The sequence below is a fragment of the Nilaparvata lugens genome, chromosome X (genome assembly GCF_014356525.2).
Source record: "Nilaparvata lugens isolate BPH chromosome X, ASM1435652v1, whole genome shotgun sequence".
Classification (NCBI taxonomy): Eukaryota; Metazoa; Arthropoda; class Insecta; order Hemiptera; family Delphacidae; genus Nilaparvata; species Nilaparvata lugens.
This window is the reverse complement of record NC_052518.1, coordinates 30,255,909-30,277,624: the sequence shown is the minus strand read 5'-3', so window position 1 is coordinate 30,277,624 and position 21,716 is coordinate 30,255,909. Positions and strand designations below refer to the sequence as shown.

Sequence of the window (21,716 nt, the reverse complement as noted above, 5' to 3'; positions counted from 1 at the left end):
TAGTACCGATTATAATCAATCCTGTGGACTTATTCAGGGCAGCATTTTGTCTCCTGTTCTATTTAATCTGTATGTAAACGATCTAGCTAGTCTCAGTTTCAAAAGTAAGGTGCTGCAGTATGCAGATGACAACCTGCTATATACAGGGTGCGGCAGCTACGATTAAGCATTTTTTAGGAGTAATAAAAAGTGACTCAGGATATATAATGGAAACATGTTTTTATTTTCTGAAGCGGTTCAATATACCATTTTATATTACTTAGTTTTTGAAAATTATGTCCTGAAGATGGCGACCGTTAGCATCAATACATTGTTGAAGGCGATCTCTGAAGTTTTCAGCAGCTCTTGCACACATATCGCGGGGAATGGCATTCACTTCGTCAATAATCCGCTGTTTCAACATTGCTAGAGTGTGAGGGCGGCCTTTGAAAACCCTTTCCTTCAGATATCCCCAAAGAAAAAAGTCGCAAATGCTCAGATCTGGTGACCGCGCAGGCCACCCAACATCACCTCTCAAAGAGACTAGGCGTCCCGGAAACATCTCTCTCAAAACGTCTAGTGAAATTCGAGCTGTGTGAGCAGTAGCTCCATCTTGTTGGAACCACAAATCCGCCAGCCCGTGTTCTTCAACCATCTCTTCTAATTTGGGTTGCAGAAAGTTTCTCAACATCGAAACATAACGTTGGGAATTCACTGTCACGGTCACTTCTTCCTCCTCAAAAAAGTAGGGGCCAACCACGCCAAATTGTGATATGGCACACCACACCGTCACTTTAGGAGAATGTTGAGGTCTTTCATGAATAATTCGAGGGTTTTCTTCAGCCCAGTAGCGAAAATTTTGCTTATTCACGCACCCACTAAGATGAAAATGTGCCTCGTCACTACTAAAAAAAGCTGCATGTGGAGGGATTTGAGCAAGCATTTGCTCACACAAATTTTGTCGGTTGGCGTAGTCTACTGGGCGTAATTCTTGAGCAATCATTATTTTAAAAGGATGAAACTTTAAATCGAAATGTAAAATCCTTCTTAAACTGCGGTCTGAAATCCCCAATGCAAGAGAATGTCGTCGAGCAGAGCGTTCCGGTGATTGTTCGAATGCTGTTCTTACCCTCTGCACATTTTCTGGCGTTCTAATGGACTTGCGACGACAATGTGTATTTGTTTTCAGTGTACTACCAGTTTCCTCCATCTGCCGAATCCATGACCGAATTGTGTTTGCATTCGGAACGGCGTTGTTGCGTGGAATGTTGAACTGTCGTCGAAAAGCTCGTTGTGTAGCGATCACAGATTTATTGTTCTCATAATAAGCGCGAACGGCAAAACCACGATGAGCACCGGTCCAAATCATGTTGGCTACTGAAATGGGGTTAACTAAGAAACAAAAACAGACCATGTGGAAATTTGTAACTTTATCACAGCTGATGTGACAGTGTCAGCATTTGGAATTCAGTGAGAATATTAAGCATCTAGGAGTTGTTTTTGATGCAGACATGAAATTCAATTCACACAATATAGGATGCTGCGAATTATGAAAGCTGCTTTATACAAATGCTCTAGAATTAGCCACTGTTTTCCAATAAATATTAAAAGAATTATCTATTTCTCTATGATTCAAAGTATAATATTCTATGGTATTACAATTCATAGTTTAGCACCAGTGAATTTGAGACAGCCGTTGTATGATGTAGTTAGAAGAGTAGCAAATACATTATTTAATGGAGTCGAGCTTGGAATATTGGGTATTATGACACCAGAATCTCTCGCAAAATACACTGATTTGTCCAGACATTATTTTGAAGATGAATTAAGGGAAATAAACGAAATAAGTCATGGTTTGAGAAATAGGCTATTTAGAGCACAGCGTTATAATAATAATTATGGTAAGAACCTATTAAAATACAGAATCCCTTACCTGTTGAACGATTTGCCACCAGAATTAAAAAAATTTACAAAGAAATGAAATAAAAACCAAACTTAAGAATTATTTTATAGGAATTGTTTGAATGAAAAGATATGTTGAAGATTATTGTTAATATTCTAATAGGTTAGTTAGTAGATAGGTTAGTTTGCACATAGAAGACAATAATAAACTGCACTGTACAATGGGAAATGGAAAAGAAAAAACTATGGATGAATAAATAAATAAGAATAATTTTAATATTGTAAACAAAAAAGTGCTTTAGAAGCAGTTGAAAATGATTAAGAGAGTGTATATTACAGTTTGTAGTATAATAAATGTTTTTTTGGAGGATAGGTTATGTTTTTGTATTCTATGACTGTGTGTGTATTGTAATATTGTTGATGTGCATGTTGGTTCAGCTAGTCAGCTGTTCAAAGCCACCTAAATGCAAGAGACAATAATGTCTGCAAGGTTGATCACCGATTTAGTAGAATATAGAGTGACTAATGTTGTGATTCAAGTGGTAGAAATTAGAACTTTAATATCAAATCCCAGATAGAAACTATAATAGACTTTCAATTTAGTTTATTGAACACTTTACAAAAATTTTCATTTGTAGATTTATAGAATGTATACGGTAACTATTATGATGTAGTATGAAATTTGAATACTCCTCAATTAGCTCTAAGCTAGAGGAGCAAAAAAACACTGTATGTATATGATACTATGTAACTTTAAATGAAATAAATTGAAATTATTATTATTATTATTATTATTATTATTATTATATTATTATTATTATTATTATTATTATTATTATTATGTCTCGTGTTTTATCTGACTCATTTTTTTCCTTAAAAAAATGAGGATTCCTTTATTCTTTGCTCTTCTGCTACGTGAAGAGACCAAGAGACAATAATAGTTTTCCATTTCCTATAAAAAAAATTTTCAACTTCAACTTTCAAGATGTTATAGATACATTTCTTATTTTTACTGTGAAATATGATGAAATTTTTAATATAATTTGAATGTAAACTGTATTTCATATAAATTTTCATATACAATGTACATACTAACCAGTTTCACATCAACTTTTATATTCATGGCTTAAATCTATGAAAATCTATTTAAAATCCACATTGTTTATTCTCGTGCAATAATAATTTCTACTGTATAAATTCACGGTGTTTCAGTATCGTTTTTTATCACAACCTCAGGAGTTTAATTTATTTGTTACAAACCTAGAAAGGCTCACCGACAAATTCCAGTTTGTTGTGGTTTAACAGTAATGTAAAATGCGGCAGTAATAGGTTTGAATGTTATTGTTTCTTCTAGTAGCCCCGTCAGTAAAGGTTTTTTTCGGTCCGAAAATTAAAAAAAGCAGAATCTAAGAATCTTTCACCATCCCTAGAACCATTCCATCACCATCATAGAACCCTCCCAGAGGGTCATTCTCCCAAATGAAATCCCCTTGGAGCTTTTACCTCTAGCCCCCCTCAAAGTTGTAAAGTGCAGGTAATCACGGGAAATCAATTATCTCTATAACCATTGATCGGAAAGAGTTCTATCATATGTCATTCGATTCGTTGCATTATGGACTACAATATTAGTTAATTCAGTTTTCTCGATAAAATGATATACATGTAACAATTTAGGGGTTTTGCAATTTGATTTTTGTTTTTTTCGAATAACTTCGAAGCAAGTAATTTTAAAGAAAAATGAGTCAAGTAATTAATGTAGCCACTTTCATTGCAAATCCATTGATGTGTATTTTTTGTTATGTATTTGCTATACGATTTGACGCTAGGAAGGGGAAACAGCCAACGCGTTTTTATATTTTTATATTTTATCTATTGTTTTGACATGCACTGAATCTATATTTTCATCTTTCAATAATCTTAAAAATATTATAATTTTCTTGATTCAACCACGCTGTTGATAAAAATCAGGTTTTCATTGTCTGCTCACAGAATTTATTAATTTGAAGTGTGCCTTCTCAATACGAGTCAGAGGTATCACAATTTGATAATTCTAGTTTCAGATATTCATGTTTTTCAATGAAGTTTGATGATATAAATATTATGTATTCGACTCCCTCATATATTTATTGTATCCACGAAAAAATAAAATAAATAAAACTATCTTATCCTTATTTTATAAAAAATGGATACCGTATCCAAAATTTCTTTTCATAGCGTTTTTGTGTTTTTTCTTGTTTGATTACTCTTTATAATTTAAACACTTGATAATGGGATGAATATCATCAGATCAAGTGAACAAGGAAAATAAAAGGGTAGGCATACTAGTGATACACTATTATGATAACACTACTCCTGATGAGTTGTAAATTTTCAAGCTGAAAAGAGATTAATGTGTTGCTCATTTGGATCAAATATTTACAAATGTTACCAAATATTAGCAATATATCACATGTAGGTGTGTGAGAACAAATTATTCTAAAGTTTAATATTCTCACTGAACATGAAAAATAAATACCAAGCCAGAATCTGTTCCGTTCACAATCATCATTTTACCAGAGCTTCCAAATGAATGCTATTTAAATTTAACTATGGATGTTATCCTCATCTCACAATTCCCTATTTATCCTTATCGTGATTTAGAATAAAGTAGTTTTAATGTCTATAATCACAAAAATGAATGTTCAGTACCTATAATAAATATTTCAAATAACATTTCTAGTAATAATGCAACTTTTTCTAATAGGAAAGAATGTTATGGTTCTCAAAATGACTTCCTCCATCACAGGCCGAAATTAATTGAGCAACTGAAGTGACTATCCACTGTTGAAATTGCACTGTTTTACTTCCAAATGGATTAAATTGATTCTTTGACTCTTCAATGTAACAATTATTGTAAAAAAACGTCATCCAAATAGCATTTAAATTTGAATTTTCAGATCATGAAATTCATAACAAACTAATTCTTGAGATAATAGTGATGAATTGCAAACAATGCATTTAACATTGATACAAAGCGATACAATGAAAACCAACATCGATTAATTTAAACAAGATTCAAGATTCAAGATTTTTATTCGCCATTAAGTACAGTACAAGTTTATCTTATACTAGCGTACAATAGGTCGTAGTCACTAATCTAATTAAGACTTATATTACAGTCGAGTCAAAAAGAATTAATTAAAATGAGCATATTATTCAATAAGCTGTCAAATAGTCATAAACATTAAGTATGCAAGAAACATAATTAACATGTATGCATGTTGAAACATAAATTACAAACATAAAACATACTTAAAGTATAAATCAGAAAACATCTATTAAAAACTATTGCTGATACATCAACCATACCGGTACGTCAAACTTCTCAAGTCATGGGCGAGAAATTCTTCAATTGAATAAAATGCTTGTTTTTTCAGCCAGTATGATACAGTAAGCGCAAATACTTTATATGGCAGGTTTCTGATTGATTGAGGTAGTTTATTGAACAAAATATATTGCTGATACTTGTGACTTCTGTGTGACTTGTGTAGCCTGATACTTGGAGTTACTAGGTTTTCTCGGTGTCTGGTCTGATACTCATGTTGATGGCTATGTCTATGGAAAAATTTCATATTTTTTTTTACATATATTAAATTGACATAGATATACATAGATGGAAGGGTCATTATATTCAAATCTATGAAGCTGTTCCTACATGTTTCCTGACTCTTCAAACCAGCAATACAACGAATAGCTCTTTTTTGCCATACAAATGCTTTTTTCACCTCACTACTATTACCCCAAAGTCTAAGACCATAGTTTAGTTGCGAGTGGAACAAACCATAATAAGTAAGAATCAAAGTATCACAACTAACGCAGGATTTTAGTTTTCTTAAGAGAAAAATGACTCTTGATAGCTTTTTGCATAAGTGCTCAATGTGACTACACCAGCTTAATTTACTATCCAATACAATGCCTAATAGTTTGACAGGTTTCATACATGTTTGGTGGATATCGCTTAAGTTATTTCTAAGTGTGAAAATTATATTTTCTGTCTTTCCCTCATTGAGAACCATGCAATTCGCACTATACCACTCTTTACAACTTGCAATTGATGCATCTAAACTGTCCACCACATTGTCTACACTCTTGTTGGCACTAAGAATGGTGGTGTCATCAGCATATAGCACAGAAAAACAAGGTACATTATCATTAAAATCATTAACAAAGACCAAAAACAGAAAAGGTCCAAGGACTGAACCTTGCGGCACTCCAGCCAATACTTTCTTTGCTTCAGATCCTTCATCATTAAGTTTAACAATTTGATATCTATTGCTAAGGTAGTCTTTGATCAATATAAGCTCTTTGTTTCTGACCCCATAGTATTCAAGCTTCCTACAGAGAATATTATGTGGTATAATGTCGAAAGCCTTACTCAAGTCTAGCATTTTTCCCCCTACAACCATTCTCTTTTCAAACTCATCCAGGATGAAGTTGACTAGTTTTTCAACGGCCATTGCAGTTGAACAGTCAGGTCTGAAACCAAATTGGTCTACATTCAGCAATTTGTTGATTGAGAAGTATTCGTACATTTGATAGAAAATACAGGCCTCAATTATTTTGCTTATGATAGGTACAATTGCTATTGGCCTGTAATTTTCTGGTAATTCTCGATCACCTTTCTTGAAGATTGGGCTGAGCAATGATAGTTTCAAACAATCGGGGAATTGACCAGTGAGTAAGACTATATTTATCATCAGAGTTAATGGTGTCAAAATTGATTCAATTATATTTTTTAAAATAAAATTCGATAGACCAAAACAGTCTTCACTTTTTGAGGAGCTTAAATTATTCACAATGGATATCACAGTTTCAGGTTTGACCACTTTAAATGAGAATTCAAGAGTGCTGCTATTAATACCCTCAGCAAACTTAAAATTATGCAATAGTTCAGCATAGGTCACCGAAGATTGGTTTAGATCTTTGGATACAGTATTTGGCACATTAACAAAGAAGTCATTGAGTATGTCTGGTGAAATATTAATTTTTTGAGGAGCTGAGTCATTTCCTATTTCCTTCTTTACAATTTTCCATGCTGCTCTACTCCTATTAGAGGATTTACAGATAACATCATCATTTGCCATAATTTTCGCTCTATCAATAGCTATACAATATTGTTTTTTGTAATTCTTAAATATAACTTTGGCATTTTCAGTATTAGTTATCTTCCGAACATTATACAGCATCATTAGGTGCTCCCTCATGAGCTTTAATTCAGGCGTGTACCAGTTTTTCTGACTAGATTTAGACTTTGGCTTATAATTAATTACAGGACAGTGTATATCAAAATAGGACTTTAAAACATTAATAAACATAGACATCACAGAATTTGTATCACAGACATTGCATATGTATGACCAGTTATAACTAGAGAGACATTTTTTGTAGTTATTAAGCCTATTAGTTGTAATGAGACGTCTTTTATGGATTTCTGTCTCATTGTTATTATTTTTAAAATTTCTGACAATATCTACGGAGAGATCAGCAAATATACCTGCATGGTCTGATATCAGATCCTGATCATACAGTTTACACTCAATACGTTCGGACTTAACACATGTATATATATTGTCCAAGCTTGCTTTTCCTCTTGTTGGTAGGGAGTGCACGTTATACAGATTAAAGGATCTCATGACATTTAAAAATTGTTGGATTTCAGGTCTATGTAATTCAAGAATGTTAAGATTAAAGTCTCCAGCAATTGCAATGAAAGAGTAGGATTTCTCAGTGATATAATTTAAAACTTCTTCCAGCTTGCTGAGAAAGTCCTGAATATTGGAGTCCGGTGTTTTTGACTAATATGGATGAGCCACCATGTGTGAGTGGGGGAGACCTGCAGTACGAGGCAGCTAGGGTGAAACCACTTGGAACATAAAGTTTAATTTCATCATTACTAAGCCAATGCTCATTGATACACACAACATCAGTAGAATTATCTGATAAGATTAGCTCTAGTTGATTTAGTTTGGATCTTAGAGAACAAATATTTATTAAAAACATTTCTATTTTCTTCAAATTTGTTGTTTTGCTTTTGTTTGTTTCTAAGCTAGGATAACCCTTGTTGTTTGGATTCATACAATCACTATCACTTCTACTTGATCTTATTTCATCAGATTGTGCCCTAAAAAATTATTGACGTTATTGTGTTTCAAGGGGATTGGGTCAAGAACTAGTTCCGTTGTGTTGGCTAGCTGATGCACCAATTCTAAAATGTTTTGAGAGACAAACTTTTTGCCTAAAGAGTTCAAATGAAGGCCATTTGATGTATGGAATCTTCTTCCTATATTGGTTATATTAACAAATGAAACATTTTTAAATTTTTTGCAAAGAATGAAGTTCTCTTTGTTTGCTCTCTGGACTTCCTTGTTGATCGCAGACCATCTCGGCAGGTCATGCCTATGAGGCACCGAGAACACCAGCACATGACCTCCACGTCGGCTCTGCAGGTCGCGTAGTTTACTTCTAAGCGCAGATTGTAGCTCCTTCCTCTCATTGCAGGCTATATCGTTTGTGCCGGCAAGAAAAACAAGCACATCATTGGCGTTCACCTCACCAGTCTCCTTCACCACCTCCCTGAATCCTGCTCCAGGTTTAATCATGCTTGAGAATGTATGATTCTCATCTCTGAAATGTTTATAGACATCTCTCCCTTGGCTATCAGCGTAAAACTGAATATTGAAAGTCCGAGTTCTAGTAGACCTTTTTTGCTGCGTTTGAGAAACAGGCGCCGCAGACTCGCGTGTCCGCGTTCTGTTCACAGTAACTCTGTTTGCAGGCAAAGCGAAACGCGAATCACTCCTCCCCAACACTGCGAATCTATTTTCAGTTTGAACTGGTGGATTCGAAGTACAGCTTCTCGATTTAAAACTTTGTTTGGGTGTAATAAAATCACCTATCTCGGATGCTGGTTGAGATAAGGGTGGAAATTCACTATCTGATTTCAGAAGACGAATAATTTCATTTTTTGTTGCTAGTTCCTGTCTCAATGTAGCCTGACTCGTTTTCATAGTTTTTATTTCCGATTTAAGGGATTCTATTTCTTTATCAGTTAATTCTTCGCAGTGCAGAGAATCTTCAAAATCAAGTTTTCTTTTGTTTTTCTCTACTTCTAAGGAGGTTACTAACAACTTATTTTCCTCAGCCATATCCCTGAGATATTGTTGTAAGTCGTTATTTACCTTCATGGCCGCGTCGTATTTGTTGAAAAGGGACGTAATTACAGGCACCAAATCTATTATTGCTTCGCTTGAATACTTATCACATATCACTGATAAAATCCCATGAACCGCTACTGCCAATTCCGCTACATCTTGGTTAATTAGGTCGTCCTTCATATTATTTAGGCTTTGATGTATGTGACTACTCGCCTTGTCACATTCATTCCGGGTCCTAGTCATTCTATCCCTTGGTAAGAATCACGATCTCAAGTGATGAGAAAGAAATAAAAGGATAGATAAGATAGGAAATGAAGGAAACGCCAAGAGAGCTATCAAGGCATTGGATGAGATGAGGTAGCTCCTGAAAAGAAAGGCATGAGAAAAGGTGAAATGAAATGAAAGGAAAAGCACGGTGATTCTGTTCGCTGAAAGCAAATTAGTACCTAAATAACAATTTTTATTTATTTATTGGCCTATTCAATGCGAAGAGCTTTATGTGTATTGTAGGCCTATTGACAATTCAATCTACTTGTTGCATCTATCAATATTTCCGGCTACTAATCACTAATCATACAGATAAGAAACCCCAACGTTGAATTTATCAGTTCAGCTGCTTTCAATTATAGCGACAGCTTAGATAAAGAGAAATTCCAAGGGAAATTCCTCAAAAAAGGTATATTTCTCCGAATAAGATAAGTTGCATTCTTGGCTTATCTCTCTAGTGGAACAGGTATTGTCTCAACCGATTCATTAGCGAAAGTTCATTATTGAGACACATTAAGAGGTTTATCTCATATATTTGAGCTTATACTCACTAGTTTATGAAGATGAATCGTTAACCAGTACTTAATCAAGACTCACTGTCACAAAAAAAAATTCAATAAACTTTCGAAAACTCAAATTAATCAATTAAAAACCATAGAGCACATTTACCAAACGCTTCACTGTAGGAACCAGGACTACCAACCAATTTAATACTGGACTTATCAAATTCATATTACCATACCTTTAAAACGTTATAAAATGTGAAACCAACATTTTAAATTTTCTCTACTGGAGGAAAACATAGATATGAAATTAAGAAGAGCCTAAATTGACTGCGATATAGTGAATTCTAAATGTAATTGCTAATAATTGGAAATTTTTGAATATTTCAATATTGGGATTTTATTGGAAAGACTCAATTGATGATCGCTCCTCTCAGATTATTTTAGCAAGACAAATTGTAAAGTTGTTTTAAAATGTGCAGCCAACTGAATAAATTGAAACTGTTGATACAAATAATTGGCTTGTATATATTGTTTTACAATGAGTTTTATAATTGGATCTTTTGTTCACAGTGTTGAAGTGTCTAGTGAAAAATTGACAATGTCGAATGACCAATGCCTGGTCATTGGTGACTCCCAGACAAAATTCTTCGAGTTGTACTTGAAAAAAGTCAAATGCGAGTTCAAGGTAATAAACAGTATAAATCAAAATAAACAATAATTATTATAAATTCTTGTCATTTTACAGAATTATCTGAACAATACCGGTTACAAATCACTATAAATAACTATTGCAACATTTGTTTATTTTATAATAAATGCTTGTAATTTTACAGCATTATCTGAAGGATACCGTTTACTAATCACTAAATAACAATTACTACATTTGTTTAGTTTCATTGGTTTTAAACTAATCTCCAGGTAAAGCATTTGCCTAGTATTGGCATAGATTTTTTTACGAATGTTCAGATCATCCTACTTATATACCTGTACCCTTGGAAAATTACGGTTTTTGACATATTTCTCCCATTATCTCAACTATCATTGAAGCTACTTACTTCATACTACTGGTTTTATTCTAGTTTCCTGCTAGCTGTATATAAGAATTGACCATTTGTGAGGCTGCCACAAATTTATAAAATTAATAATTTGAATATGCATTCTTCTTGGCAGCTAAGCATTTTAAAACACATTTTTACCGAAACTTTGTTCTTTATTTTCAAAACTACCTACTCTCGAAGTTTATCGGTCCATTTCAGAAACACTTTGTTTTAATGAAAACACTGGGATGTTGTCGAAACTATCACTAATTTATTGTTAAATTACAAACAGGTTTCAACACCAATGATGTCATCTTCAGTGTAAAAAATACAATTTTTCACTCTGAAGATGACAATTTTTCACTCTGAAGATGACAAATTTTCACACTGAAAAAGTGAACCATTTCTCATCTCACATAATCTCTCAAAATATGTTCATTTCTCACATCATGATAAATAAACAAAGGGTTTCAGATACTGTTGCTGGTGAGATATCTATCCATAATTAAACAATTTTCACACTGAAAAATTAAACAATTTTTCACACCGAAGATGACAGCTTTTGAGTTGAAAAGAGCAGTAGTCGTACCAATTTCAAAGGTGGAAATAAACTACTACTGAATAACTATAGACCCATAGCGCTGCTCTCCATCTTCTCAAAAATATTAGAGAAACTAATGAAAACCAGATTCTTAAAATTCTGAAACAGATATGTTTTTTTCAGTAAAAACCAATACCGTATGGCTTTCGTGAAGGTTTCAATACTGAGTGTGCCCTAGTCGACTTTATGAGAATTATATATAACAATGTGAATGATGGTCTAATTGTAAATGTTTTATTTTTAGATGTGAGAAAAGCATTTGATACGGTTGAGCATGGTCTTCTCTTAAATAAGTTGGAATCAACGGGGGTAAGGGGCGTGGCCCTACAATGGTTTAAATCTTTTCTAAGCGATAGAGTTCAATGTACAAAAATTAATGATACATGTAGCTCTTTTCCAAATGTAACTTCAGGACTCCCACAGGGGTCAGTACTTTCAGCTATTCGCTTTATAATGTTAGTGAATGACCTATGTGATGCCGATTTCAATGGAAAAATCTTCTGTTATGCGGACTACACGTAATTAGTTAGTTCAGGAAAATCGTGAGAAGAACTGTACAATAGAATAAACCCTGATTGTAAATTTCTTCAGCACTGGTATCTTGAAAATAGATTAGCAATCAATGTAGAAAAAACTAAATTTATTAATTTCTCTTTGCGTGCACCAAAAATTTATGAACAACCAATTATTTCTCATCTAAATAGCTGTATAGATGATTTAATGGGCCATATGAATAAAGTTGAGCATTTGCTTATACTTCTAAAATATGGAGCATTTGCTTCATTTTCTATGAATAAACGTGAGCAAAACCTTTTGCTCATGCTCATCAAAAAAATAGTTTGAGCATTTGCTCAAAATTGTATGAATAAACTAGAGCATTTACTCAACTTTTGAAGCAAATGCATCAAAAAAGGTGAGTCTAGTCTAGAGCAGCTTATTACCTTTTGCTCATAGTAAAATGGCTCAACTAATTCGTATGAGGAAGAGGAAACCAATAGTTGAGAACTATAAAACTCTTTTTGGATTCAACCATGATACATATCACCATTATCCCTACAAAAGAATAAATACAAAAGATAGCTATAAAGATAGCCATCACAAAATAGGAAATAGGTATTTAAGAAGATGAAAGTGTAGACGATTATAAGAAGGCTATTGATATTATAAGAATATGCTGAAGATTATAATAGAGATGACATTTTTTCACGCTATTATTTCAAAATTCTAAACTCATCTAACCTAAAACTCTATTCATAAATAGAAAACAGAGCAGACGACGCAAACACAAGCGGTGCATCCTATTTGCATATTTAGCGCTTCCGTGAGCTATAAAAACAAACTAAGGCTACAAAAGCGAATCAGCTGATGAAAAATCTCTAAAATACGTGAGAATTTGCTCCAGAGTTCAGGAGCATAAGGTAAGAGTATAAGGTAAAGCTTATTCATATAAAAATGAGCAAATGCTTTTGCTTCTACCTTTTGCTCATGAGCAAAACCTTATGCTCCATGCTCTTGCTCATGAGCATTTGCTCTGGTTTCATTCATATGGGTCATTATGTCAATGTCCTCCTATAGAGCAAGTTGAGGAAATAAAATACCTTAGTATTTTTATTGATTCAACTCTAAACTGGAAAACGCATATAAATAGCATAAAGAAAGATATCAATTAATACCTTTGTAAATTCTATCACTTGAGGGATTTGTGTGATACGAATACACTACGTACATTATATTATGGTTTAATAAATTCGAAACTAGAATACGGTATTGTATGTTGGGGGGGGAGCTGCAAAAGTGCACTTTAGTCCACTGCACAAACTACAAAAACATTTTATCAGATTCATATTATTCAAAAGTCGAAGAGAGCCTTCGTTTCCTTTGTACAAGAGACTACGTATTCTCCCTCTCCGCCACCTTTTTGTTTTCAAAGTCTTGAGAATTTTCTTTTTGCGAAGTGGAAACGATGGGTTTTTCAGGCCCAGCTTTTCCGAAAGAAGAAGATTGGACCTAGTATCAAGACTACCTAGAATAAATTTTAGTTTTTTTTTTCAAAATCTTTCTTATACCTAGGCCAAAACTTTTCAACACCATCCCACATGCTAGTAGAAGAAGTAGAACTTTGAAAGAATTTTCATTCATAGTAAATGACTGGCTATTTCAGAACCAAGAAATAGATATTTTTTTTTCAATTCTCTTCTGAGAACCCATCATATAACTCAGCTACAATAAAACTTATGTATGCTTCGGTCAATTTCTAAAATTCTTGATTTTTTTTTCAATTCTCTCCTGAGAACCCATCATATAACTCAGCTACAATCTTAGTTATTTACATTTTTCACCTTAGTTCATACTTAATCAATAAAGGAGTATTATTTCATTATTATCAAACTTAATAACACTTTTGTTTTGTTTTTCTAAATAATTATGTTTTATCATTATTTACTCATTAAAATACACTTGTACCGCAATGGCTGTATAATACTTTGCTTAAGTTTTTAAAATAGCAACTATATAGTATTTAATTTATGTAACTATGATTCATGACACTGGCAGCGCCTATACACAATTGCTGCCACTTTAATTCTAACATAGAGATTCTTTATTGTAAAAATTTTGCTATGCAAAAGGAGAATAAATTTCATTTTCAAGTTTGTTATTTAAAAATATATTAGAGATGTTTTTTGTCAACATCCCAGTGTTTTCATTATGGATAGATATCACAACATCTCACCAGCAACAGTATCTGAAACACTTTGTTTATTTATCATGATTATGAGAGATGGATCTACAGTTTTAGGTGGGTTCCGGGAAGCGATTTTTAAACTCATAAATGGGATTAAGATTCTCTTAAAATGGTCACCCTTACAAAGGGAGTAAGCACATGCAAAGTATATCAACTTTTCTGTTCGTAACAGACTGTCAATAACAAAATTCATCTTTTGTTGTAGGTTGGTGTGGACTCGAAATTTCGGCGCAAAATACAAGATGTGGATTGTGTTCCTGAAGCAGTTAAGCACAACCAACACATCATTTTACACTTGGGTACAAACAATTTGTCTGATGGAGATGCACCTAGCACTATTGTCGGACGCTTTGAGAAATTGATCGATGACATCAGACGTGTGAATACCGATAGTAGTATCTACGTGTCATCAATTCTTCCTCGAGCAGTGAGTGGCTTTTCGGGGTCGAAAATGTCTGCTGAGAACATTGTTTTTCTCAATGAGAAAGCGAGAAGGACCAATTATCTCGTCACACTTGCTATTTCAAGGTATGTATTCCGACTCCTTGGTCGGCAGTACTTTATTTATTATTTTATGCTTCTGTAAAGTATGTCTCATAATTTCAGCTAACTAGAAACAAGCACACATTTAGTCTGCTATTGTTGTCTATGGTTGTGGATTTGAATCCTGCCCGGTGTATGATCATCTCATTGCATTTCCGTCGCATAAGCAATGAGTGAAATTCAATTTTACAGATTATCATACTTAGTAGTTTAACTCCAATCTTGGAAGCCCTTGGCGATAGAAAGTCGAAATTTAATTGTAGAAGAGAAATTTATTTTCAGTAGATGTATTATGCTCTAGTTTTAAAGCGATATATGAATTTTACAAAGTAATAATTAGTATCATCAAATAGCCTGCACGGGCTATTAAGTTGAACCTCTATAAAGTTGACAAAGTATTGGGAAAATAGTCTTAACACTGTATGTAGTTGATTAACAGTGAAATTTTTTATTAAGAATGTTTCATATCTGAATCGAGTGAACATTTACAATAACGCGTCATTTGACTGAATAGTTCAGAGGAGATCGAAGAGGAGAAATTTATCACTATTAGATCAAGTGTCAACTGTTTCACACTTATATTGTACTATTGTCATCTGTGACGTCTGTTTTTCTCATCAATAACTTATAACAAGGCCATTACTAATGGTTCTGTGACATCACGCAGTCACAGCTGTGCGACAGACTAGTCAAATCTTTTACTGGTAATATTTTTGAAAGCTTTTTTGGATTTGGACACTATCAAGCAATGAAAATAGAAACGTTTCAAACGAAAACTTTTTTGGGAATAACAATGTTTGATGTATGAGCGCTTAAAAATTAAATTTTTGAAACAGATCATTTCAAATTCGGTGAGAAATAAATTGATTGAATTTCGTGGACACATTCAAACTTCTAAGTTTTGTTGAAGTAAAGACATTTTTTTCTGAAAATATTAATTTTTGTAGTAGTTTAAAATACTCAAAATACCTTGAACTAAGTTATCTTGATTTTTTGTCATTTAAAAACTTTCTCAAAATTTTACATGTTGAGAAAAAACTTTCATTCAATTAACTATATCGTGCTGAACGTATCCTCAAAAAATTATGATGAAATCTAATTTTTTTCTTATCAAGTATTCAAAACTTGAAATCACATTCTCATTCCATATCATTATAAATTCTATCTTGATCTTGATGAGTAATAAAATAAAAATAATAAGATCTTAATAAGTAATAAAAGTCAATGCATCATCACGAGTTTCCTATTATGTTTATTAGTGTGTTTCAGCAACTAATTATGTAGGCTATTGACTATGAGCAAGGTCTTGATAGATCTTGACTTGGTTTTATAGACCTTCTTGAGCATCTACTGATCTACACTCTGTCGGATAATCATTGGAATTTAATTCGTCTCTAAGGCCACAATGAAACGATAAAAACTATTACATTGTCTTTTTCGATTTATAAATTGGATTTGATTTGTCCTCAATTTGTTTATTTCATTGATGTTTTATAAATTACAATCTAAAATAGATTTAGTGAATGGGAGAGATAAGATTATATTAGAGTTATTTATCAATGTATGTTACAATTTATTCATTCTTATACACTAATTTATAATTTATGACAGTATGGCTAATTATTCAACAAATAATTAATAATAATACTCTTTTTTCCCTTTTTTGTTGAAACATCACCCTTTTATGTACCGTAGTTACATTACAATATTATATTATCAATATTCAAATTGCATTCAATCTTCATTCACATAAATATTTTGAAACAATCGTTGAATAATTAGCTATACTGTCATTTATTGTAAATCAGAGTATAAGTAATCAGAAGATATTGTAATTTACATGAATAAAAAACTCTAATATCTCTCCCTTCCTTCTCTTTCTCTTTTAAACCTCCTAAAAGGATTACAAAAATGCAATCATTTTCATGACTGGAAATGCAGCAAATAGGTCACAGAATCGAACGCTGCCACGTTATCAACAACAACTCACTTTTCATGGACTCGTTGAATGTTGTGAAAACAGGTCTCCTTTCCAAAGACGGGCTCCACCTACAAAGAGCAGGGATCATCGCTTTAATAGGTAATGTTATTTTTAGCGTTTGCAGTAGATTGAGAGAGTGTCCACCTCATCTCCCATCTCTCTTTAATTATGAATTGGCTTTTCCTCCTTTGTGTCCGCAACAAATGTCCAGTCTCACGCCCTCCGCTCCACTCCCTCTTGCTACATCAACAATTGATGATGATGCTACATCATACCGTGATGCGCTCATTCTACATGAAGCAGTTGAGGAACCAAAACCTCAACCGAAATCTTGTCATCCTCGAATCCAACCCAAAGTGACCAAACCCAGACCGCCGGTCACTATTGAACCTGTACTTTCATCTCCTTCTCCTGCCAAATTAATCGATCCTGATGGTTACCAACTGGTTACTTGCAGAGGAAGACATCACCGAATTTCCATGTCTCGTCATCGTTCCAGCCAGATCAATTCCATGTCTGAAGGTATATATTCAACTTTGCGAAGCTCTTCTCCTTCCTTATCGCATGAGAGCAGTAATGAATCTGCAAGAGATCAAATTCCTGATAAATCACTTGTTCATGATTCATCAGATGCCAGCTGCGCTCAGCCCCTCAATCATTCTCGCTCCTCCAAGCAGAGAAGACGTAGAAGAAGGGGAGCTGGGTCCAAGTGGAATTTGACTGACAATAAGAAAGTGATGAAGAAGGAATCTGACAAGAAGCTGAGAAAATTGAATGCTGTTTATGAGAAAAGAAGGGGAATAACTTTGAAGAATGATAATACTGAATACGACTGGAATGAGGCCAAAGAATGGAATTCTATGGCTATGAAAAAGATCTTGGCTGGAACGATGAAGAGCAAGGGAAAGAAATGTGATGAGACATCACCAAAAATTGCTGGTGTTGAAAGAGTACCTCCTTATGTTCCTTCTCGTGAAGCCTATCCTTTTGCTCCTAATAAATCCTGCGCCTTCCAGCAGCTTCAATTGAAGCAACTTTTGAATGGTGGAGGTGACGGTGGAGACTACCCTTAACAATGTGATAGATGTAAGAAGATTTATAAATCCCGTTGCTCTTTTGTAAATCATAAGAAACGTTGCCATACTCCCAATGAACCCCGCGTTTTCACTTGTGAATTGTGCAACAATTCTTACAAACTTCAGAAAATGTTTATTCGACATAGAGAAATTTGTAATGGTTCTTCCTACCATCGCACTTGTGAAGATTGCAAAGTAGTTTTTAAAACACTGTATTCATTCACAAATCATAAGAAAAGGTATGTTGCAGAACAGAAGAAAACAGAAAAATCCTATTGCAGTTATGCAAATGTTCAGTTTGATAATGAATGTGCTTTCTATCAGCATAAATCATGTTGTGAATGTGTGACAATCGACAGGTTACATTAGTTTTTGACTCAATGTTTGAATTCGAAGAGTGGAAGAGCAATGAAAAAAGGAGAACGTCATCGCAATTCAAAAAAGTTCGAGGTACAACAACATTGAAAGGAAATGTGAAAAATCTTAATTTCAGTTGCATATTTAACAACACCCGTGCTCAAACTCCCAGAAGCACAGTTCGTCGAAGACAATATGGTCAAATCCCAAGAGGACAGTGCCATTCTCGAATAAATGTGATAGAATATGAGAATGGAAAAGTTGAGGCAACATATTCATCTGAACACTCACATCCATGTGGCCCGGAAACGCTGATTTATCATCGATGGTCCCCTGAAACGAGGAAGGCAGTGAAGAGTTCATTAAAGGATGGAGTTGATCCAAATGAAATAAGAAAGAAATTCACTATGAATGATGAAATGGTTGGTGCCGCTATCCAAAAAGAATCATTTATGACTAACCGACAGATATTGCGTTACAAATACAATTTATTACAGGAGAAGAGAGGCTACTGCGATGATGCCACTTTTTTGAAAAATGTTGACGGCATGAGTGACAGCGAAAGAAGGTGTATTTTAGCATATAAGCCGCAAAATTGTAAAACTTTAATTGGTGACAAAGGATATGATGAATTACCATACAGTGATGACTTGTTCATTTATGCATTCCAAACCGAACGCCAATTGAGACAGATGGAAGAAGGGGCAAAAACAATTGTTTGTATTGATGCCACCCACGATACTAACCGGTATGGATTCTATTTGGTTAACATACTTGTTCCAGCCGAGTTCAAAAGGGATTTATTGTAGGTCAACTAATTACAAGTCACTTGAGAAAAGAAATTTATGAGATTTTCTTTAAAAGCATCAAAGAGAGGATTCCGAATTTGATAGTTAATGCCGTAATGGCGGATAATGACTCAAGTATATGGAATGCCGTCGAAACTGTTTTCACTAAGGATACAAGACATTTGTTATGTGAGTGGCACGTGAAGATAGCTCTCAGGTCCAATTGTGTGAAGAAAATCAGTGACCCAAGTCTAAGAGAAATGGTTGAGAAAAATTTAATGGCAATGATAAATAAGAGAAACGAGAACGATTTTAAAGCTGAGTTAGTGAAGTTATTTAATAAATTCGAAAACCCTCAACTTTCAAAGTTTAAAAAATATTTCTTAGATGAATATCTCCCAAAAAAAGAGAAGTGGGCCATGTGCTATCGCAATTTCTATCACGGTAATACCGACACAAATATGTATTTAGAATCATATCACAGCAAATTGAAATGTGGGCTCAATCAAGATGAGAGATGTATGTCCAATAAGAGAGTGCATGAATTAATTGAAATTTTATATGACATGGAAAACGAAAGATGGCTTGTTCTACAGCAACAACGTTTCAGTGAGCCACACGTAGACTTCCGTGTTAAGATTGATCACCGTCACAAGAATGGCATGCAAATTTCACCTGATAGTGTTAATAAGATCTCCGATAGGGTTTGGCAGGTTCAAGAATATGGTAGTAAGAAGTTCTTTGTTACACAGCTTACGCACGAATGCAACATCCCTGACCACTGCTTCTATAAATGTGGAAATATGTCGTGTTCAAACCTTTGTTCCCACCTTTACAGTTGCTCTTGTGACGACATTTCAAATTTATGTGTACATGTACATAGAGTGTTTTCTTTAAGTATTAGTGATTTGTATTGTGATTTAGGCTTTAATGAGTTTTCCGATTTCATTAGTAATGAACAGTCAGGGATTGATGAAGTTACTTCTGAAAAATGTAATGTAGAAATCAGTTGTGATACAATATGCCAAATACCACCAATTCGATTTTCTCTTAATAGGAAGTTAGTACCGCAGCCAAGGTTTTACAGAACTTTGAAAAACCGATCAAAATGTAGGTCAATATTAAAGAAACCTAATATCAGCATTATTAAAAATTCAAAAAGTGAACTGCTGAGCTCAAATCAAGAGTTACATGCAGAGAATCAACAAACTATTTTCAGAACAACCCAAAAAACAAATCATATATTGAAAAGAAACCAGAACCATTACTTATTGCTCAAAAAGGAACAATAAATAAAAAAAGTACTTTCACAAATCCCATAACTGATTTTAAAGCAGCGTCAGTTCAGAAAAAAGTCATAGACGATTTCTTTGTTTCTGATCTTGAACTTAAGTCCTTAGATTTTAACATCTCGAAACGTGAGGAGATTGAAATTATGAAATTCACTAAAAACCACTTTACTAGAGGCTATTTATACGATTCGGTTATTGATGCTTTTCTCCGTATTCAAATAACAAATATGAATAATAATAGTTTACTAATAAGAGGATATGAGGTTGACATCATTATGCAACCCAACAATTCCGTTGATGACTGTATAAATAGATTACCTCAAATAGACTTTCAGCCAAATATTTTTACCTTGTTGTATTAACCAACACTGGTTTCTCATTGCAGTTCAAGTCACTGAGAGAAAAATATTGTTCATTGATCCTCTTCATTGCAACATGGATAACATGTCGAATCCCCAATTATACCTTTTGAACAAATGTCAAACTTTTCTAAGTAAATTGTTAGGAGACAATCTTCAAGAGTGGATCCCTTCATTCACTCCACCACATGTATTACAAAATGATGGACATAACTGTGGACCACTCATATGCTTTTATTCCCACAAACTTTTGTTAGGTGAAAGTCTGCAATCTCATTTTGATGCTGATTCATTCAGAAAATTCAAAGTAATTGTACATAGGCTAAACAACAATATTAAAAATAAAGTAAATGGCATCAAAATGATTAAATATTGTAAAGTGATAAAATAATGTCTATTTCATGATATATTGATTTCAAGGAGTTTCAAAAAAGAGTTATCGTGATATTAATAAACTAATTAATTGCTAAGCTCTAACAATAACTTTAAAAGTACTACTCAACCTGAACTTACATTAATGGGAAAATCTTTAATGGCTTACAATTGAACATCAGTAATGAGATCGACTACGCAACCCTATAAAATCGGAATTTATCGGGTTATCATAAAAGAATGGCGCGGTTTCAAACATTGTTTAAAGAAAAACAGAATTACTTACAATTAATGTTTTTTTTTTTTAATCTTATCTGTCATCTCAAACAGTTTTTTTACATAATCAATAAATTTCAATGTGGGCGCCCTTAGTCGTTCGACAAATGTCCAAACGATATTCAACTTCTCTCCAAACATTCGCTAACATTTCTTCGGTTACGGTTGTCATTGCTTCATTAATCCTGTTTTTTAAGTGGTTCAAGTCGCGAATTTTTTGTGAATAAACAATGTTTTTGATGTAACCCCACAAGAAAAAATCACAAGGTGTCAGGTCTGGACTCCTTGGAAGCCACAGCATAGGTCCTTGTCGGCCTATCCATCGATCTCCAAATTTTCCCTTCAAAGCGTCTGTGACCAATGCACTAAAGTGTGGGGGAGCACCATCTTGTTGGAAATGAAGTGATGAATGTTTTCGAGTTCATCTAGCTGAGGAAAGCAATA

At 33.7% G+C, this 21,716-nt stretch overlaps 1 protein-coding gene across 2 annotated transcripts in view; it reads left to right on the top strand.

Annotated features, from left to right (window-relative positions):
- LOC120354954 overlaps positions 1 to 17,854 on the top strand; it is a 48,150-nt gene extending 30,296 nt beyond the window's left edge. The window contains exons 2-4 of one of the 2 annotated variants that reach the window (XM_039443144.1): positions 10,418 to 10,532; positions 14,434 to 14,756; positions 16,727 to 17,854. In XM_039443144.1, coding sequence (XP_039299078.1) covers positions 10,446 to 10,532; positions 14,434 to 14,756; positions 16,727 to 17,825 — 1,509 coding nt within the window. In that variant the 5' untranslated portion in view covers positions 10,418 to 10,445 and the 3' untranslated portion in view covers positions 17,826 to 17,854. Of the gene's footprint in view, positions 1 to 10,417; positions 10,533 to 14,433; positions 14,757 to 16,712 lie in introns of both variants that reach the window. The other variant, XM_039443146.1, reaches the window with a different exon arrangement.
- Positions 17,855 to 21,716: the final 3,862 nt, after the last annotated feature.